Below are 22,849 nucleotides of genomic sequence, written 5' to 3'. Positions count from 1 at the left end.
GCAAGGCCAGAACATGGACTGGTGTGGACAATTGGGGTGGACTGGCCCACAAGACGGATGTTCAAGACAGTGCAACCAGCAGGTGTGTACAAAATTTGATATACCAAATGTTTTGAAGCTGAAACACAGAAATAACTGATTTTGGTACAATATTTATTGTAGTACCTATTTCTTGTTATATTTCTATGACAAATGCAAGCCAGATTATCTACGCTTCTAACATAGACATCATTAGTTACTCTAGATAATCAATTACAAATTGAAACAGAATAGATCTAAAATCTCCATTTCAGTTTATTTTCGATCATTTTAGTTTCATTTTTGGTAGACTGACATTTTACTTTCCTTGAAGTCTCTGATCCTGAACTTATAGTCTGCATGTACCATAAACCCATGCATCTTTAAAGATGTGATCCAACACAAACTGAAAAGCTGATGGCAAATAAAACCGATTCCAAATTCATCGTTTTGCCTTTCTAGATATTAGGAGGCTTCATAAATATTTCTGCCTGAACAGGGATTGATTAGTGATAAAATTGGGAAAAACCATGGCATGGTATATGTTCTTTAAATATCTTCGCTGAAAATTTTTATGACAGTGTACTAAGGAACTACTCAAAGTTGTCTGTCGACAACTGGCTTCAAAAAAATTCACTTCTACCATCATAAGTATAGCCCCTCCATATGACTCTACTAGAGTGTATTTGTGACTCTCATTTTTTATCAAAGAATTATTACCCTGCATCGAAAATCACATGCACATTTTGGAACTTTACTATAGCTTTTTTATTTATAGAAGTATCTATTCTTCAAAAGACACTTCATATTCATAATTCATTTATTTCTTTATTCCTGATACTTTTTATGTTTACTGTTATATGAATGTTAAATCAAGAACTTCTATTTTTCTTTACAGCTCAGTTAAAATTTACTTAAGGTCAAAATCATTACTCTTATCCTTAGTTCATCAATCAATTTAATTGCATTAATATGTAACAGATTCAAAAATACTTTTTTGCATTTTAACAGAAACATTCTAGATCATAAAAACTTGAACAGTGATTCATCTTGTCAGACTATAAATTCCAATGCATAGAAAACACAAGGGACCCATAGTAAAAGCTACATCATGCTCTATGTGCTTTTTATTGCATTACCTTTGCAATTATAAGATGAACACATAGTGTTAAATTGGTACCACAAGAAAGGTTAGATTAACAAACCACAGTGACGAAGGCTGATAGCCAAAAGCACAGTCAACATTCCTGTGGATGGAGGAAACCTAATAACTTTCTATAGCTTTTTGGTTATTTTAGTATTTTTAATAACCAAGTAGATGGAGAAGCACATGAGGACTGGGAACGCACTTCCTAAATAAGAGGGTTTTGTCTCCAGCCAAAGGTATACACAAGCTTTTGCACTTCTGGTAAATCTGACAGAAATCCGAAACGCCTGATGAAGAAATCCTTATTCCAAAACATAACACACTGTCAGCAAAAGCTTTTAGCTCTTATTAGTGTTATTTTAAAATTACCTAGAATTCATTTCCTGCCCAAAGAGTATGCGCTGCTCGTTCTCTCTTCTGGACATACTTGGTGCCAAACGTAGTGTAGACTCTTTTCATAGGAAAGCTTGTCAGAAACACAAGTCACATTGCTACAAAAATATCTGCATTTAGAATTCAACTTCAAAGGCTCAGTTCAAAGAGTTCTGATAAAAAATACAAAGGAAAACCAAGGGGAAAAAAAAAAAGTATGAAATTGAGAAGTAAACCACTCTGAAGTTTTATACTGCCAGTGTTAGTGAAAGACTAACATACAGCAGATCTTTAAATTTTAACTAGAGTCTCAATTTTATAATTAAAGAGTTTCAGTAATTACAGTCCAAATCAGAAATCGGAAGACTAAGTTGAATTTTTAGGAAGTATCCTATTTCCTACGTGGAAGAACTTCTGAACACGGAACTGTGGCAGATGAAAAGTATATTCATCACATGCAGAAATGTGGGTACTATGAGGATTGTACTGCAAATTAATAGAAAATATAGCAGAAACAATAAAATATTTTACATTGGGGACTACTATTACCAGGCATTTTAAGAAATGTTTTTATTTACATTTGCAGAGATATTACAACCCAAAGTGACACTAGAAATTCATACAAAGCAGGATAAAATACTGTTACATAAATACATGAAAAGATCAAAAACCACTAAGACATTCTGAAATCAAACCAAAAACATTTCTCGTTCAACACATCTAGTTAAGTCATACTACAACTGTAATTATCTTAAAAGATAATTTGATAAGATACTTGTCCGTTACCTATCAACCATAAAATAAACAAATGAATTTATGAAACTCTCTGAAGAGTCAAAGATAACCAAGAGTCATACCGGTAAGGAAAGGTTGGTATTTCTGATCTGCTGACTCAAGGGATCCAATTCCTTAGGATACATGAATCATTCAGATCAGCAGCATTATTTTCACTTCTTTCAATGAAGAAAGCCATTTAACATATTATGCAATTTTTCATTTTCCTTTTTATGAGTGAGGGAAATACTAATGAGATTCCACACAATACAGAGTAACTTATACAGTACTGAGGTTCTGCTTAATTAATTTATACAAAACAGTAAAAAAAAAATTAAAAAATCCAAATTTCAAGTAACATAGGCAGTTGGTATAAAACATACAGAACAATAATTAGATTGAATGATAATTCTACTGACTTGTGCTTAAACTGGAGAGGTAAGAGAGTTACTCCTTGACAATCCCAAATTTAACAGAATCGAGTTGAGGTTTATACAAAGGAAAACATGATCTGGATTTGTAGTCCTGTGCAGTTCTTGGATCATTTGGTGAAGAGTAAACATTTCAAACATCTTCTTATTACTTCTGCAAAAGATTTTACATATAATAGTTGTCAATTTAAAATTGAGAAATTTCATCTAAACATTAAAGATTCTACAGAAAATTATATTTTTAATGAAGAAAAATGTGCATTATATTGTGGGTTTCAGATAAGTCTTCTACATTGCATATAATGTCTCTAAGCAGAAGGTTATCAATGCATGGTGAGAAAAATCTTGTCAAAAATCACCAAAAAATATAATTTCACTTGAGTAAGTGAACATGTAGTATAATGAAAGATCAGGGAAAGGCTATGACAGGGTTTCACTCGTGAAATAAGTTTCTAAAAACAATAAATACCAAATTTTTAATTTTACTTTTAGTAAAAATTACAATGTAAATTATAGAATCACAGAATGGTTTGGGTTGGAAGGGATCTTAAAGATCATCTAATTCCAACCCCAACTGCTAACAGAGAACGTACAGCATTGTCTATGGTGGAGCAAATGAACAGCAAAACAGAGATGAGTTTTTGGAAAAAGAGAAAGACAAGTCTTTGAGTTTGCTGATCTAATAATAACTGACAGAATAATAGTAATAAAGCATTACTTTATTCTGGAGAGTTTTTGCAGCATCACACACATCTTCTCCAAAATCTGAGTTTCTAGCTTAGAACTTCGAAGCAAAAGAGAGCAAGTTCGGAAGAAGGATTCATTACTGCAGGCTTCCAGGAAAGGCTGTACAAAACCTGCAAAAGAAAACAATTAAAATCTGTATTACATAGCTCAGTGCAGGGAAAAGTAAAACAGCTATAGATACATTTAAAAGCTTTAAGTGCCCCATGTTGTGCAACTATTAGAAGAATGAAATAATGCAGTTTATGCTAAGCATGTGATGCAAAACTCAGGTAAAACTAGGAACTGCAAAAATGCAAGTTCCGAAGAGTTCTGACATTTACGACCCTTCTATTAAAACAAGTCCTATTCCCTTGAGAACAAAGGAAAAGAGGAAATAGAACAATTTTAAACTCAAATAAAAATTCTTATCTTGAACATGCTCACTCAATGCTCATTTATCATGGTTATTTCTTTTTGATCATGTGAGGGGAACATTAAGCTGTGCAAAAAGGCTCAGAAGGAAATACTTTAAGCTGCTGCAAATCACATGGACAGGGATAGCACATGTAGAAGCTAATGTGATACCTGAGAGCCTTTCATTGTCAAAATACTCTCACTGTACTCTGTTTCATTTGGTGTCCCTGCCCATGGCAGGGGGGTTGGAACTAGATGATCTTATGGTCCTGTCCAATCCAAAGTATTCTATGATTCAAGACAGGCAAAATAACACTTGAGAGGTAAAAGTAAGAGCTGGATAAGAATACTTAAATACATTTAAATACCAACAAAACTCCCTTAAAATGATGGATGAGTTTTTAAATCACATTGAACAACATTTCCCTCAAAATCAAATCACTTCTGGAAAAGGTTAAATCTGTTCCTTTGTTATGTCATTCTTAGTTCTGATATTAATTTATAGCAAAAACATACAGAAAATAAGTAATAACTGATTCTTTTTGTTAAAATTAATAGTCTTTCATATAGCACAGGGCATTTGCATTAGCAGAATACATGAGGAAAACATTTTAATGTTTGCATGTTAAAACTATTTAATGTGTTATACTTAAAAAGAAATTGCACTATGCAAATTACAGCATAAACCAATAAACACAGACATTAAGAAATTCTTTGTACATATGCTCAATACTGTAATTTATAAATAGGATGTCAAGATGCTTTTATCAGTACAAAGAGGACGGATGTATCTTTTGGTCAAAATTTTCCCTTTCTTTGTGCAAGGACATACAACTTACTAAATATTAGTTGCAGCCTTGGAGTGAATTCAAGGTTTTAATTTGTTTCAGGATGCTTACTGATACAAAATGAAAAGAAATGCCACAGAAAAGCTGTTCAGAATAGGGATTAAAATAAAAAAATCAACTTGGCAACTAAAGTGAGCTTGAGGGCCTAAAGAACTAATTTTCTCAGAGCTAAAAATTCAACAAGGACCCAGTAATTCCTAGACCTTACTGTTAGGAAGAAGATCTTTCAAAACCTGTATTTTATGCTGCAGAAGGTATTATTTTTCAGAAATTGTGATATCAACAACTCAGGGCTACCTGTCAATAACAGCAAGCAGAAAATCCTTACATGGGTTCAAAGCGTGTGCTGAATTTAGTGATACACGACTGACACACACTCAAGAATCAGTGCTCTTTATTGAGCCACTGCTATGACAGAACTTTGAAGTATTAAATACACACAGCAGTGTCTTAAACCCGGAAAAATAATTAACCCAGAAGTCACTTCTAGTATGATGGTATCATGCCCTAGTGAGGGGCATGATAAGAAATCCATAAGAAGTGACAAAACTATAAACAGAAATGGCAAATACGCAAAGCACAACGAATACGATCCTATCATCTTAAGAGTACTTCCTATCAAAGCACTTACATCACTTAAGAGTGTTTGAAGTAAAAATTTCTATACAGGTACCAAGAAAAGATAACCTTCCCTAAAGCAAGAAAAATCTACAACTACAAATTATGTCATCATAACTTTATAGAAATTATATAGAACTACAACTTTTACAAATTCTTCTATAGCTTGCTAGGGCTCCTACAGATGACTGCCTATTTGCAAGAAACAGAAATGGTCCTATCTCTCTGCACTGCACCACTGATGAAATCTGTTTTAACAACAAAAACTTGAGACAGTATCTCTTATTTACCAAAGGTGTTTATCAGAAAGGTAAGAAAAGTGTAAATAAATGTGTAAGAACACTGACATTCAAAAAGCAAACTGAGAAGAAAGGTTTTTCTTCTTTCCACTGCCTGTTAAAAAAAAAAAGGCTTTAGAAACCTCTCATTTAACACGACTCCTGAGTCAGCTGAACTCTGATTCATGAGAGATCTGAAGGTAACAAGGAATGAAGAGGGCGGTCCTACAATTTATTCCTTTAAAACTCCTTAAATAGTCATAAAATGCTTTTACATTTTACCCCCTTTTCTGTAGGGGTAAACAAATACCATATTCAGCTGACCTGGACAGTTCTTTGCTGCCTTGTTCTTACTGGTTCCTTAAAAATATTTCATTTCAAAATAATAATTAGAGAGAGAGATGTTGTAATAATGTTTTGACTGTGAAGTTTATGAACCAATGTAAAAGATATGCATTAATTTTAAGACAGGATTTTTACTATAAAATAGAAGAGCCAAAGTACAAATAATTTCGAAAAGTTTGCCAAGTTCAACTACGTGTGTGCTGGTTTCAGCTGTAACACTTATTTTTCTTCCTAGTAGCTGGTGCAGTGCTGTGTTTTGGCTTTAGTCTGGGAGCAATGCTGAAAACACACTGATGTTATTAGTTGTTGCTAAGTAATGTTTACCCTGATCAAGGACTTTTCAGTCTCTCATGCTCTGCCAATGAGGAGGGGCACAAGAAGCTGGAAGGGAGCAGAGACAGGACATCTGACCCGAATTAGCCAAAGGGGTATTCCACACCACAGCACGTCATGCCCAGTGTATAAACTGGGGGCAGTTACCTGGAAGGCCCAGATCACTGCTTGGGTTGGGCTGGGTATCGGTCAGTGGGTGGTGAGCAATTGCGTTGTGCATCACCTGGGTTTTCTGAGCTTTCATTTCTTCTCGTTTCCTATCATTATTATTATGGCTATTCCTTCTATTATCACTATATTTTACTTTATTTTAGTTATTAAACTGTTCTTATCTCAACCCGTGGGGTTTACATTCTTTCGATTCTCCTCCCCATCCTGCCTGGAGCGGGCAAGAGGGAAGGGTGAGCTAACAGCTGAGTTACTGGCTGGGTTTAAACCATGACAATGTGATAGCATACTGATAAAGGCACACATTTAAAAGACACACATTCTGTACACTCTTTCTATATTCATTTCAGATAAGCTTTTGGAGAACATATTCTAAGTAATCAGAAAATGTAAAAAATAAGCATATAATTTAAATGCATGTCTAGTTGAGGAGCTAAAAGAATATAAGCTTTATGTTTTAAATATTTTGGTGGTCTAGATTTTGTTTTTATTAACTATTTTAGAAAAACTAAATTGGAATACATCCTGACAGGACTTTGGCACAATTCAAAATAATCTGCAAAAGCCTCACTGGTATCCTTAGTAAAATTGCAGCATGTTGTAGTTGCATTAGCTTAACTTGATAGGTAGACTGCAATGAACAATAAGCAATTTATCACTGCTGACAGAATTCATCTGAAATTTACCCTCAAAGTAATCAGTCACTCACAGCATAAAATCTCACCAGCTATAGTCATCTGGAAAATTCTGTTTTATACCAAAAGCTAAGCCCCTCGGAAAATGAAGACAGGCCGGAATACCAACTCTAAGTTCATGTTTTAACAAATTAATTATTACAATTTTGCATCACTTCTAATTGCCTGGAGGATCTGCCTGGAGAATGGAGAACACGTGATAGCAACGCAAGTGAGTCACACAGCACTGTCTACCAGCATGGAAAAGTTAACTAACAACTAAGCACCACAGCAGAAACACTTAAAAGGAAACAGTAATATCACATGTTGCTAATAACCAACTGTCTATAATACAGTCACCTGTACGATTTGAACCATTTGCTGAATTTAACTTTTTTTCCTATAATCAATAGCCAGGACGATCAAGTGCCAGTGATTAAAGCACTGTGGAGATGGGGTGACATTCCATTCAGCACAAGGCACCTCAAGTGCAGATGCTTACATGAGTGACCCTGAGTTAAGAGAGCCCAAGTGGCAGTTTCAGCTGGTCACCCAGTATGTATTGACCTCAGTATGACCTGAATTGCTCTTCGGTTTCCTATAGTATGCAAGACATCAATGCAGACATGAGACAGGACATAAGGAAGAACAATATTGTTCTCAAATGGCAACTGGAGGTTACAACCACAAAAAAAAAAACCCCAAAAAATCCCGCACAATCGCAGGAATACTCATGTGACAAGAGATGCTTGGAATGCAAACAAGCCTACAAGGAGGGACCTCTGCCCTGGATGTCAGAAACTATCTTTATAATAAAAAGGATAGTATGAAAAGTCAGGGCAGACCTCAGTAAGAAACAAGGTCTTACTTACTCAGCCATATAAGTAAAAATAGAACAAAAAAAAGGTAGCAAGGTCATCTTGCTAACCAGATCCACTAGAAATAAGCCTGGGGGGCAGCACACCAATGTCTGATGGATGGTGTGCTAGCAAGGTCCTTCGGTCTACTGTCTCAGGACAAGCAAGGGAAGGAGAACCATGTGTCAGTAAAGACACAAGGGTTATTGATGTGTTAGGAACCATCAAAATTAGAAAATTAGAAGGGACAAAACCCAACTAGAACTTAATCAGGTTGCTGCCATAAAAGACAATGAAAAATGTTTCTATAAATATATTAGCAAAGAAAGGAGGGCTCAGGAAAATCTCCATGATTTATTGGATGGGGGAGGAAACATAGTGACAAATGCTGAGGAAAAGGCTGATGTACTTAATGCCCATGTTGCCTCAGTCTTTAATAGTCAGACCAGTTGTTCTCAGGGTACCCAGCCCCCTGAGATAGAAGACAGGGACAGGGAGCAGAATGAAGTTCGCATAATCCAGAGGAAAATGGTCAGTGACCTGCTACACCACTTAGACACACACACAGGTATCTGGGGCCAGGTGAGATCCACCCAAGGGCACTGACGGAGCTGGTGGAAGTGCTCGCCAAGCCACTTCCCATCATTAATCAGCAGTCCCTGGCTGACCAAGGAGGTCTCAGCTGACTGAAGGTTAGCAAATGTGATGCCCATCTACCACTGGGCTGAAAGGAGGATCTGGGGAACTCCAGACCTGTCAGTCTGATCTCAGTGCTGAAAAAAGTTATGGAGCAGATCATCTTGAGTGCCATCATGCGGCACATAGAGGACATATTATACTGGAGAAGATGGTGGTTAGTAGAAGAACTACAATTTCATAAGTGTAGCTTATGAAATTGGCTAAAAGCAAAGTAAAATACTTTGCCTTGAAAAGTGAATTTTAGTTTTGAATGCTGATTTTTTAATTGTGCTTATTTAGCATATTAATGACTGTGGCATGAAAACAGGAGTAGTCAAATGAAATTCCATGTTGGCATTGCTTGTTTAGAAGGGAACAGATACAAAATACATGAAAAACAGAATTATCTTACTTGCTAGAATAGCAGAAGCGTGAAGACAATACACTAAGAAGCAACAAATATTTTTTCCTGTAAAATCACTGATTAGAAACATAAGAGGATGAAAACTTTTGGGGTGTTGATTGAACTCAGTATGTCTGTGAGCACCCAACATGGTCTAATCATTAATGACCAATTCTAATGAGGCCTGAGAGATAAAACCCCACCATTTTACAAATAACCTAGATAGCATTATAACTCGAAGCTATGCAGTATTATGGGTTACTTTGTTCAAGAAACTAGAAAAAGCCTAATGAACTACCAGAGTTACTGAAGGAATCACAACTCTCTTACAGAGGACACCTAAAGAGCTTTGTTGTAACACTTTCTGTCAGAGCTTGCCTGCCTTGTTTCCTCTGCTCCCATATCTACACACCTGTAATAACCAGCTCAGAACTAAGCACAGTATTTCAAAGACAGTGACAAAGCCAAATAACGAAGCCTTCACATAAATAAACGTAACGTGGTATAACCTGTGATTCTGTAAGGTCAGACTGCAAGTAAGCAGGTAAATAAAGTCCGAACTCTGACAATGCACAGATGTCACTCAAACTGCACAAATCATACTATCTACTTCCAAAAAAAAGAGCCTTTCTTTTTTGAAATTATTTCAATTATGACACTGCTCTAAATTCACCTTGAAAGTTACAGAGAAAAGTCAGCTACTAAGTATAGTAGTTCTGCTAGTCAAATACAAAATAAGAACAGCAAAAATGTGTGCAAACTTTTGGTGTACTTGCTTGCTTTCAGCAAATACACAGGTTGGTCCTAACATTATCATAGGCCGCATTTAACGGTTAGACATATTATAGAGATATTTATCTGTGGTTAAAATATTAAACAAAGGCATCTATTAATCCAACATAATTATTCACTGTTTTCAGAAGAATGAGTAAAAAAATCACAAAGGTAAGACAGGATAATAGAGGAAGGATTTCCTTATAAATGGTTTGTATTTCAATGTTTATCCCACATAAGCTGTAAATCATTCCCTTCGCTTTAGCTTCAAACACAGTTCCTCAGGATAATTTCACATCTGCCTTTCACACAGGTGAAGGGGAATCCTACCTTAGTATGGTTATTTACAGGCTTGACATTTTTACCCTTTCAGCACTGCAGAATAAGCTCATTTGAAAAGTTTCAATCCTGTAAAGTAACCAGTAAAAATAATATGCTGAAAAACAGAGTTAAATTTTAATCTGTTTAAGCGTACAGGCATTTTTTACTTCATACCTTCACTGCTTGTAGTCTTTAAAGTCTCAAAATACTAAGACTCAAGGGAAAAAAAAAAAGAAAAAAAGGAAAAAAAAAAGCAAGTTTGAGTTTCCTTAAGAGATTCCAACCATTGAATTTTAGAAGCACCTGATCAGTGTGAACTATGGAATACCTAGCATTAGTTATGGAAGCATCCCAACATGAAGGAACAGAGGGACTGTCCACATAGGCAGTCCACATAAAAAGATTCATAGTATCATAGAATGGTTTGTGTTGGAAGGGACCTTAAATTCAAATTACAAGTAATTACAACTTCTTACTATGGAGACAATCTTTTTAACTCACTGGCTTAACTCCCCTATGGGATGAGTAAATCTGGACACAGACCTGGTTATCCATGCCTATAATATTTTCTTCCAAAAAAAAAAAACCAAAAAACAAAAAAAAAACCAAAACAACCCCCCAAAACAAAAAACAAACCAAAAAAAAAAAAAAAAACCAAACAAACAAAAAAAACCAAAACAAAACGAAAAAAAACCAAAAAAACAACCCTGTAAGTAAGGTTCAGTTAATGTTTAAATACAGTTCACTTCTGCAGTTACTAAAACTCTTAAGCAATGTTAATATGGTTAAGAAATCATACTTAAGCCCTATCAGAATATATCTTAGAGTGAACATGAGAGTCATTTAGAGATTTTTTTTTCCAGTATGCACTCATGTCTATTTGTGAATAAGCACACACTAATGCAAAACATTTTCTCTGTAAAACAGAAGTAAGCTGGAAGACAAAGTAAACATAAGCTTTATTTAAAGCAAAGGCCTGTGCTTTGTAATGTCTAATGAGCAAGTTTCATTTCCTTGAATGAATGTAAGGTTGGGAAAGGGGAACCTACTAATCTACATGGTAGAAGTCAGCCACCACTGCAGGAGGAATTTAAGACATACTACCTCTGTGCAAAAGTGCAAAGGGTGAAACTGAGGCAGGCAGCTCTCTGCTAATAGCAGATCTCAAATCAAGCATGAATCAGACCACAGTTCAACAACGGCATTTTTGCTAGGTGACTATAAATTCACTACATCCTTTGGAACTCTTTTAACTGATTCACAGGTGAAAAAAACCACACTAAGCTGCATGAGAAGCGAGATGACAGGAACAACAGTATTCAACAAGATTGTATATGACACACATTCAACTACAGGGTGATTTAATACTAATGATGTGATGTTCTTCAACACCCACAGAGCAAATTTTCTTGCTGAGGTCATGCTATTTATTACTAGCTTGTTTCCAGAAAATGTTTCATGTCTGGCATCCAAGAATTCACTTGAACAGAGTGCTGCAACTACTGTCCTAGAAACAACATCTGTTGATAAAAGAAATTTGTAGTCTTGGGAAGAGAACTTTGGGGTATGAAGATACTCTGGAAGCCACTGGTGGCATACTATAAAAATTTGGCTGATTTAAAGCAACTAGTAATTTATTTATTAAATTAATTGCAATGGTAATTTAAATGGGAAATGGTAAGAGTTTTGTAAGCAATAAATACATTATAAGTCTTTTAACTAAACTGAAACATATCAGTATTTAGCAGCTAATACATTTTGCTCCCAAAATTTCAAAGGCAGTCAGAGCACTGCATTTGTGGAGATCTATCACCAAGCACATTCAGAGTTTATCAAGAAACTAAATCTATTTTCTGTGACAGTACTATCAGAGATGGTTTTGTTCTTACTTCTACCTTTTGACAGGCTCATAGCTTAAAGACGGGACTAAAAGCCATCATGGCTTGGTAGCCTGCTTTCCTTAACTAAGGTGCCAAAATCTTTCATCCCTGTCAAAAGAGCAGGAATGTATCTCTTCCCCTTTTACTCAATGGGATGCAAGAAAGCTGTCTTTATAGACCACTCATTAGTTTCAAAGATCAGAAGAAGGATCAAGTTGAATCTTATGGCACTCATCTCAAGCCCGAGATTCAAGCAAAATACCACCACCATTAAAAATACCCTACAGGACTTGCTACCTTGATTCTGCTTTTATCAGTCAATCTTTCCAGCAAACGAAAGATGGGCATCCTCCAGAAAACAAACATGGATTGAAATCCCAGTAATGGGTATGGAGAGCCAAATAAGAGACTGAAAATGATAAACCTGAACTGGCATTCATCCCATCTGACCATGAAACAAAAACAGTACTGATGAGATAGCTAGTGAAAATATAGCTAAACTGCTGCTTCAGTGCTGTGTTCACGTGCATCAGCTACTGGAAAGGACATTTAAAATAGCAGGCTGAATAGGTTGAAATGGACCAATTTATGCACCATTATGGACATTTTTAGGTAAAAATAGTAGCAGAATGTAGCAAGAGAAAAGGGATAAAATATCTTTGCTGGGCTGATTTTCTATTGTCAGGTTCATAACAAGCTGTTAACTCTCCCAGCTGTGGAACTTAAAAGCAACCTATTGCTTCCACTGAAGATAGACTAAACCAACTAGACTTCAACTTAGGCCACTGAGCTCACCTGGAGGAAAAGATTCACTCCAGCATGCAAATGACATGAAATAAAATATAAATTATTTAAAATTACATTTTATGTCCTAAAAATTACCTACAACGCAATTTCAGCTACTTATAAAGTTTCTAGTGTAGGTTAAATGAGGCAAGTATTAACCAACAGAAAGCAAATGGTTGGGTAAGGACTCACTCAATTGCAAAGTTTCTTTCCCCAGACATAGTATAACTAAAAGAAGTGAACGGAATCCACAGAAGTACTGGAAGATGGAAAAAACAAACAAACAAACAAGACTATTATAGCATGAAAGTAAATTGAAACTGAAGTTCTCTTGTACCAGTAAGATGCACAACAGTAAGACTATTAATTTTAATTTGCCATTAAGGTCTTTTACATTGATAGAAAACAGATGATACCATTGCCTCAACTCTTGCATTTGCAATAATGTTTTCAGTAACTGAATGCTTTATCAGCACTGCCAATGTTGTATGAACTCACAATAGAAACTTGGATCCTGGACCCATTGTACCAGATCTATTCTAAAGCCAAAAGCAATGATTCTGATCTAAAAATCTGAAAATGAGCATACCAAAACCAAATCAGTCACTGGGCTTAAGCAGTACTGAAGAATGTTATAATTTCTAGCAACAGAAATATTCATCTTAGACTAGTAGGTACTTTGTTCATATGCAACTTAAATAATTTTCCTTAATATATGAGGGAAATCTAGGTTTCATTTCTGGAACATGAGCAAGATACTTCTTACAGGGAAGAGAACCTACATGAGGACCCTCGCACAGGCCTGGACTATACAGAACCATCAGCATTCATCGCTTACAATAACAGAAAGTACATGCAGTTACAGGGAGGAGTAGTGCAACACAGTAGTTATTTCACACCTGGATTCACACCTTTCAACCTGGCCAACTGAAATTTGAATCTTTAAAATTACTTCACAAAAAAAAAAAAAAATTAAAACTTAAAAAATTAAGTTATAAAAAAGAATATCCAGAAAAAAGAAAACAAAACACTGGCTTTTTTCCAACATAATTTCTAATGATTTCAGCTCTAAACGTAATATTTTTGAACAAATATTGGAATATTCCAATTGAAAATTATTGCAGCAAGTTGAAAGAATGCCTATGATTGCATATCCTACAAGGAAAAAAAGAAAGCCTAGACTTTGCCTCCTGTTGGTCAGATGCTGTCTTTTTGGGTAATATGGAATCATATTATGGATTCCATATATGACTCCATACTAAAGTATATGGCCAACTACCTGTAACTTCATATTTAAGGCTGCACACCAATACAGCTTTAAAATTGATCATAAATTCCAGACTTAATCTAACACAGCGAGCCCTCTGAATATTCACTGCCACCTTCTAGTTTGTCTTTTAATGACTTTTTAATAGGAAGCTTATACAGGAATGAAAATATCGAATTCCCATCAACAACACTACTTCTCATTGCTAACAATTTCTTGCAACACACTATGTATTGGAAAAGAGCAGAACACGCCTGTAATAGTGTATTGGCTATTTATTCTACCAAAGAGAAAGGCTCTGCATAAGGCTTTATATCCAGCTGCCAAGAAATACATTCTCAATCAAATGTCAATTTAATTAAATACTCCTCCTCCCTTCCCTGATTTCACACATAATACATCTTCTCTGAGAAGCAACAAGGCAAAATGTGAGTCTCTCACAATGTATCTCCATTATTCTTCAAACTTCAGGTATCTAGTATATCACAATGACTACTGCTAGGTAACAGAAGATGTACTGTTATTTATTGGCATTACTCAAAATAATATCAGACACCATCTACTTTGCTCAGGTTACTTTTGTATGTACAACTATCTCTTTCCCAGTCACTATTAGGAAGAATACTTCAGTGTAAGACCACACTAACTACATGTCAGAAAAAGAGTCTGCAAGGAAGATTAAAACTTTAGTTTAATATTTCTGCCACTTACATCAGTACAGAATGGCTTTTTACCTCAATGCTATTCCATCCCAAGTCAAACATGCTCGCTATTTTTACCACTACAATGCCTGGTAACAAAATACTTCCAAAATAATAATACACATTTCAAAAATAACAGCAGCCCCTTCCCCTTTTCTGTTCTAAAAGACAGTGAGTAATTTCTATCTTAAAAAAAAACCCTACCCAAACCAGTCACAAGGTTTATTCAACATGGCACTGGAATGCCTCACTACCTTCGTATGTTCATACAGTTGTTTATCAATTCTTAGCCTGTATCACTTGGAAAAGTGCTGTGACAAATGAGATTATAAACCCTTTACAGGGTGACAGCACAGTAAAATTCAGCAAACATGACCATCTCTTCTAGAAAGGCCATTTCCAATTATCAGGAACTAAAATATGATTGGGGATGAGCTGTTCATCAAACTAGATAAAGAAATTAAAGCCTATTTTTTATCTCCACCTGCTGGCAGGTTTTCATGATATGGCTTCCTTGGCACAGCCTGACTTCAAAGAAAAACATCTGCAAGGTAATTCAGTGGAATAAACTGAAAAGCCAACCTAAAAATAGCAACGAAAAAATTCACATCAATAAATAAGAAAGCAACCAGGACAAAATATAAAGCATAGGTGCTGTGAGAGAGAAGAAAAGACAAGGCAACTCGGAGAAAGACAATTCAGAAACACATTTTATGTCTCTGATGAATTTACATGATACAAACAAATTCGAATGCTAGATTAGATTATTTACACAGAAGAATTGTTATTTTTACACTGTATTTCTGCTTACCTCATCTGTTTTCATTATGATTTTATATTTTTATTTTTAGTAATTATCCAAATTTACCAGATTCTGTGGTCATCTGAAGTAATCCATCAAGAGCACTGGAAAGCAGACCTCTACTGGATACTTTTAAGTGACTTAATATGATAGGCACACAATCATATTCCAAAAATAAGGCCTTCCCTTCATCTGTCTTCAAGTCTGTTCGAAGGGAATCAAACGCCTGAGCCAGGTAATCCACTGTAAGATATCAGAATAAAGGCAATAAAACTTCTATAATCATAGCACCATTAAGCAATATGTGAACAACTATCCTGAGAGTTACTGTTGCAGTAACTCGCAGCAAGTTAAATGGCTGAAAATATTAAATTACATTTTTATTTAAAGAAATCCTCTGCCTGTTTTTATTCCTTAACAATGTATTGTGAGGAAAAAGACTAACTACAACTCATATGTTGAAGAAAAAGATACTTACAAATTGCTTAAGAGCAAATTACAAGCTTGAATAGTTTGAGACAATGTTAGTTTCAACATCTGAGAAACTTCTATTAAAGGAGTTAAGGTCTGATTTGTCTGGATAAGAGCAATTACTTTCACGAATCATAGAATTTGGGTTGGAAAGGACCTTAAGATCATCTAGTTCCAACCCCCCTGCCATGGGCAGGAACGCCTCACACTAGACCATGTTGCCCAAGAGCAACTACTCCCATTTCTTTCTATAACAGCTATAGTTTAAGTTTCAGTGCACACATTTTACATACCCATCCCTTGTGGAGTGCACTAAATTATATGCGGAACGTAGATTAAGTGAACCACTCTAATTTTCTTAATTTCCTGATGTCAGATCTGTCTTAGTATCTTGGAACAGCATCGATCATCTGGAGCGCAGAAAATTAAGTACAAGGAAACAATCTATCCTGTAGCAAAAGTTTAACTGCAATGCCATCTACTGGATACGGACTCTTTGAAGGAAACGTGATCTATGTTCAAACCAAATGTGCTACTTTATCACGAGATCATTAGCGCCATGTGGTCAGAGTGATCAAAATTCATACACAGTGATATTCGACATATGTTTAACAACGGATCTTATTTTCCCCGTTATAGAAGGCAGCAGTAAAAAGCAACCATGAGAAACTAAACTGATTCGTTCTAAGAGCATCCATCTGCTTAGGTCAAGTCTCTGCAATAACTATTTTTTGTCTTGCAATTCGTTTTTACCATTTTTATCATACATTTCTAGAAATGTCTCAATTTGAGAGTAATTATCATGCTCCACCAAAATATCTTGACTGAAATAGTTTCCTCAAACAGCTGAAATACTGCATTTGTTCATTAAAGATGTCAAGGGTAGACTTCTACCATGTTTATATCCTGTATTTACTGTAGATACTCACAATATAAATACTGCACAGGTCAGTTAAGCATAAAGGCATACTCATCCGCTTAACCATCTAATCCAGAAGTACGACTTCTATGAACAAGAACACTGTTCATTACCTATGGATTTAAAATCTTTGGCATCCCTGTTTAGTGTCAATCAAGATGCCAGAAATTGATTTTGTGCTGTCTAAGAAATGGCCCAAAATTCATAACATATTTCATGCAAGAGACTGAAAAAAATCAGATGCCAAAGCAAGCATCAGATTTTGACATTCTGACAAGGTTGTTCAGGACTACCTTGAAAATTAACATCTGTGTAACCTGTCTCCACCTCTTTGTGTTACTAGCAGAGGGGATATGTTAGTAGTAATGACATTTTAAAATAGAAACCATTCTGAGTAACAGAGATAGCAAAAATAGAATCAATGAATAGTTGTAAGTTGGAATCTAGTCCAACCCTCCTGCCCAAAGTAGGACCATCTCTGAAGTTAGGTTAGATTGCTCAGTCACAACCCTACTGATCAACTATTTGCTATCAAAATGACCTGTGCTTTCAAAATGTCTTTGAAAAGGAAAAAATAAGTGCTTAGCATCACAAACAGTTGGAAAAGGGTTATAGATACATTAATTCTTATGCTATCCCTGTAAAACTTATTCTTGCAGAAAATCCCAATTACGCAGCACCACAGTACTCCTAAGTTGCTGCAGGTAGGCAATAATCACCTCTTACACCTGCTCTTGATGGCATATAATTAGTGTTTTCTGCCTGACTTCCATAAAAAGGATCTGCAACACCTCGTTTCCTATTTCCTTTGAAGAGAGAAAAGGCTTCATAACTGAAGGCAGCAGTTAACAAATCAGCTGAAAGAACAGTTACTCTATTATTCAAGATACATTTTCCACAGCTTTTTTTTCACTCTGTCCACACACAATCTGACTCTTGTTAACCCACTGTGTCTACTTTGAAACCTTTACCTTCCTCCTCTCCCATAAGGCAGGGAAGACCAAACTTCCTCTGTTTTTTTGCCAACACAAAATTATGTATGTTTTAAGTAGAGAATCCCACTTTATTATTATATGTATCTGCTAGTGTGAAAGGTGGGAGGATCCTGGGAAAAAAGTGGAAAAAAAAACCCTCACAGTGAAAGGAGTCATTCACTCTGTGATGCCTGCCCCCCCCACCCCAATACTTTTCGATCAACAAAAGGCAGAAGTGCGAGCTGAAAATGATGTAGCTGTTTCAGACACAGTAATCCCCTAACAGGCATTGAAGGCTCTCTGGACTACATGGCTTAAGAAGATATTTGATTTTTTTTTTTCCCCAAAGATATAAATACACAAAAAATCAATTCTTTATACAGTCAGAAGCTCAACTTGACAATATGTGACAATTATATTGCATTTAGCATTCAGAAGGGACCTATCAACTCTGCTGCTTTTATGCTGATGACTCTTTTTGCATAGGTGAACAGAACCGCTTCATAGCAATCACTGAAGCCATTACTGAATTAAAACAATTAAGTCAAAAGAGAAAAATAATAAAAGAAGTCATAGTAAGACATTCTTTTGGATTACTCATCTAATCTGCAGATTTAAGAATTAAGAACCTTCAAGCATAACTCAGATTATGTACTACTGCTGAAGTTTTCAAAAAAGCCATATATAAATTAGAAATAGGAAAGAATGTTTAAATGAGCAAAGTTAATCTATAGTTACTATTAAAATATAGAGATATTATTAAAATATCTTATAAATATAATATATATTATTAAAAATATATATATGTCAGATTGATTTAAGGTCTTTATTCTCTGGGTTCTGAGAGAGAAGTATATACTTATGTCAAAAGGATAAGGAAGGAAAGCATTAAAAATCTGAGTTTGTGCCTCTTCTCATGGTGTGCTTAACATCCAGAGCTCAGTCTGAATGTTAAGAAAACACAGCTCAGAAACAGTCAATTTTTGTCATCATTTTAACAAAAATGTTTTAGTCTTTTCAGACAGTATCTGTTTTCAAAGGCGGCCCCGCTGACAAGATTTGCTATAGCATCTTAAAAACTGCACAAGCAGAGTAACCTGTCATGACCTGAAGCAGAAGTCACTATTTTCAGAGCTGGGTTATCTTCTGACATTGTTTGCTTTCGTTTTGTTAACAAAGTACATTACTATACTACACCAGCATAGGAATTTTGGAATATTTTGGATAAAAAGGCCATTTGACAGGTGGCTTTGAAGTCTAAAACGTTTTAATGTAAACAGAACATGCTGCCTTTGGAAATGAGTCTATTTAACAGTGAAATCTGAAAGGACAATTGCAGAAGAACTGACAGTTTCACAGAGCTGCAGTTTTCAATGTAGATAATGTTTTACGGATAGCTATTTGCAGTGCCAGACCTGGTAGGAGAAGAGGGGTGCAGCAGACAGGTAAAGGCTGGAGTTTGGACTGTATACTAAATTAGACCAAAGGACGAAGCAATTTCAGGACATATACTGTGTCACAATTTGATCTAACAATTACAATCCACTACACAAGTAGCTTTCTCTGTGTGACTACAGATATATCAGAAATACCTATGAACATCCAATTTATCTATAAAGATAACTAATATGTCAGAAAAGAAACACTTGACACTGCAGCTGATCAGCCTTTCAGGGATATGCAAACAACAGTGCAAAATCTGCTCTTCAGTTTATAGCAGAGTAACTAGTTTTGCCATTCGATTCAATAAAGATCTTGGTAAACTAATCACTGCTGCAGTGACAGCTAAGACAGAATCACCAACATCTCTTTTCCCCTTCTTCAGAAATGTTGATTTGTCTGACAAGAAGTCGTCGTATTAAAAGGAACATGCAAATTCCAACATTAAATGATTAATAGCAAGATTCATGCTTGTTTCCAATATATTTTGCTTCACAAGGTAGTAGAAACTCAAGTAGACCCACTTTTCACTAATAAAGCATAGTAGACTCTACAGTATCACTGAAATATTTTTTGTCCAGGCAGATGACTGAAAGAAATATTTAAAAAAGCAGAACTTACCTTGGGTCACTGTTTTAAGCACAATTAAAGTTGAGAGAAATCTCAAAGGCATATAGGAACTTTTAAAAAAAGCTGCCGATTTTGATTTAGTCTCTGTAGACTGTTCAGAAGAACTATGTGGGTTTCCCTTAATTACTACGCCTTTGAAAATATCTTCACCAAGTCTCCTCATTGTTGATGTCATTGTTGCATGCTGTTCCAAAAAACGCACACAGCGTAAACATTAAAACACATTAAAATGCTGTGTACTATATAGAGATATAGATGTTCCCCTAGTGATTAAATATTAGATAACAAATTGTTTGGCCATGTATTGGAATATAATCTGTACAGGATATACTACTCTGTGTTACAAAAGCAGCTGAACAACATTATCACTGTATCTTATCAACACATACTTCATAACGAGACCAGTTAGTGAGGGCCCCTGACACACTGAGATTATTTAAGTTGCCTCTGGTTCCAGAACAAGCTCATCTTCAGCCAACTCTATTTTATAAGGCTGCCTGAAATCATACCCTGTAAAAGCATTTACAGAATCAAGGTCTAGTCGTGAACCTGAAGAACACTGTACAGGTCAGATCTACTAGACTTTTCATCATAAACTATACAGAAATATTACTTCAGAATCAAACTTCACAATATGCCCATTTAAAATACAGTTTCTTATTAGCAATAAAACCAACAGCTCACTAGTCTACTGAATTTAAACTCAAGATATTTACACGATTTCCTACCTTTGCTTTAGCAAAACCACTATTGACAGCATTGTGCACTACACTGAGTCTCTACAGTATGTCTACTGCCTTTTCCTTTATTATACTGCTAGATCTTTTCTTACAGCAGTCTAGTCAGAAAGTAAGGAGTGCCTTGAGGTTACACATTGAACAGAGAACATAAAAATCGAAATTACTTCACCGCTTTGTTACACACCTCCATCACTTTCCACAAATTCCACGCATAAAGTGAACCTGAAAATAGACTTTCCTAGTGCAAAAGTTTTGTAAATGCATACGTAAAAATATAAGTTCTGAGATGCTTAAACACCACAATAGAGATCAACTACTTAAGAAAACTATTTTTAGATCCACAATGCAAAATTTAAAATTGGCTTGAAAAAGAATTTATTTTTTCACTTGCCATCTATCTGTGGTAAACACTATTAATTTATGCTTTGTAAAGACAGCACAGGTTTTTTATATATACTACCTGAAAGCATCCACTTTTCATATGTATTTAAAACACAAAATCTATTAATATCCTCTATGAATTTATGTTAAAAAAAACCAACAACAAACTGTACTGCAAGAGGACTACTTGTCTTACCTGAACACCAGTGTCTAGCTGTCTTATAGACCAGTAAATAAATTTAATTACAGGCATGTGTAGTTTAGGATTCACAAATGGCATCCACTGGAGTTGCTCAATAGCTATAGGCAAAAGCTGTAAAAATATACAAAAGTACAATTACAGGTAGTATATGAAAAAACTGTATAAACTAATCCTAAGTGAAAACCAAACAAATAGAACTCACAACTTTCTCTTGGAGTTTAACAGATTACATATGCAAATACTCATTGGGCAGATCCAGCACACGTAACAGAATTGCACACATGCACAGATGTTAAATTTTACAGAATTTTATATGCAAAAGCGGATATGCATCATCTGAGCTCAATCTCGGTAAATCCAATCTCAATGGTTATAAATCTTTAATTAAGAAAAAACAGTAAAAGAAGATTTTCCAAACACCTCGCTGATTTCCAAACCGTGGCATCCCCACAAAGAAAACAATAAAAGTGTTAAAAGCATAGCATAGTTCACCTTTTATCAGTCATAAATTTAAACTTCAATGTCTAATACAGGCATCAAAATATTTTAAATTGGACTTGTTCATCTTCTTAGAAAAAGGGAATTACGTACACATAAAACACAAGACATTATCAACTGACAGAAATGACTTGAAATAAAATGCTGAAACTCTCAGGTTGATATTGAACAAAAAATGATCTGTATGCTTTACAAATGACAAATTATCTATTACATCACACTACCAGAATAAATACTGACTTATTAACAGTGATTTCTTTTAATCACTGTATCTAAAGCGTGTACAAAACAGGCTGACCTGTTATATTCTCACAATCATGTAAAAAACCCCATAAATCTGAAAACATTAACACGAGAAAACAGTCCAAACCCCTTTACCTTCAAACATCTTTCCTGGGTGCAGATCTTTTTTGAGGTCTCAATAGCCACAGGTTTATGACTGTCCTCTCTTTCTTCATGTATTTTTATTTTGCTAAGATGCTGGTCTGAGATCCAATCCATAAGAAAAGTTAGGAGCTCATAAACTTGTGAATTCGTTGGTAGCTGTAATACATATACAACATCAGATATTTCAGCTTTTAAGTTAATGATTTTTCTAAGCCAAAACAGTAACAGACTGAAACATATCAGTACATTAGTTCTGAGATATTATGCATAATTTAAAGGATGATGAGCCTGATAAAATCTGGGAGGTAAGTTACTGTATTCAGAGCCTGTGAAAACATTATATCAAAAGAAAAAGTGATCTCAAACAGGCCCTTGATGTGGATCAAGGGGTGGAAGGTGGTAATCCTCACCCAGAGACCACTGCGCATTGAGGAATCAAGAGATGCTGTGTCAGAGAGCCTGTGCTGTGCTGCACAGATCAATCACCTGCAGAGTTTATCCTGTGCTTGGCTGCGGGATAAACTCAACTAGCTCATTCTAAGAGAAGCAGTGGGTAGCTCCCACTTGGTACCAGTGATCACGCCTCCTGCCT

General features: G+C 35.4%; 1 protein-coding gene across 6 annotated transcripts in view; it reads right to left on the bottom strand.

Moving 5' to 3' along the window:
* Positions 1–959: 959 nt before the first annotated feature.
* CCDC138 (coiled-coil domain containing 138) overlaps positions 960–22,849 on the bottom strand; it is a 35,051-nt gene continuing 13,161 nt past the window's right edge. For all 6 annotated transcript variants that reach the window (XM_030477147.1, XM_030477142.1, XM_030477143.1 and 3 more), the window contains 6 exons: positions 22,249–22,413; positions 21,367–21,483; positions 20,041–20,233; positions 15,682–15,858; positions 3,461–3,599; positions 960–2,896 (listed from right to left, as the gene is read on the bottom strand). In XM_030477147.1, the coding sequence (XP_030333007.1) occupies positions 2,737–2,896; positions 3,461–3,599; positions 15,682–15,858; positions 20,041–20,233; positions 21,367–21,483; positions 22,249–22,413 (951 nt within the window). In that variant the 3' untranslated portion in view covers positions 960–2,736. The remainder of the gene's footprint in view (positions 2,897–3,460; positions 3,600–15,681; positions 15,859–20,040; positions 20,234–21,366; positions 21,484–22,248; positions 22,414–22,849) is intronic.

This window comes from Strigops habroptila, chromosome 2, assembly GCF_004027225.2.
Source record: "Strigops habroptila isolate Jane chromosome 2, bStrHab1.2.pri, whole genome shotgun sequence".
In the NCBI taxonomy this organism is placed as follows: Eukaryota; Metazoa; Chordata; class Aves; order Psittaciformes; family Psittacidae; genus Strigops; species Strigops habroptila.
The sequence above is the reverse complement of the archived record's forward strand: the minus strand, read 5'-3'. Positions and strand labels throughout refer to the sequence as shown.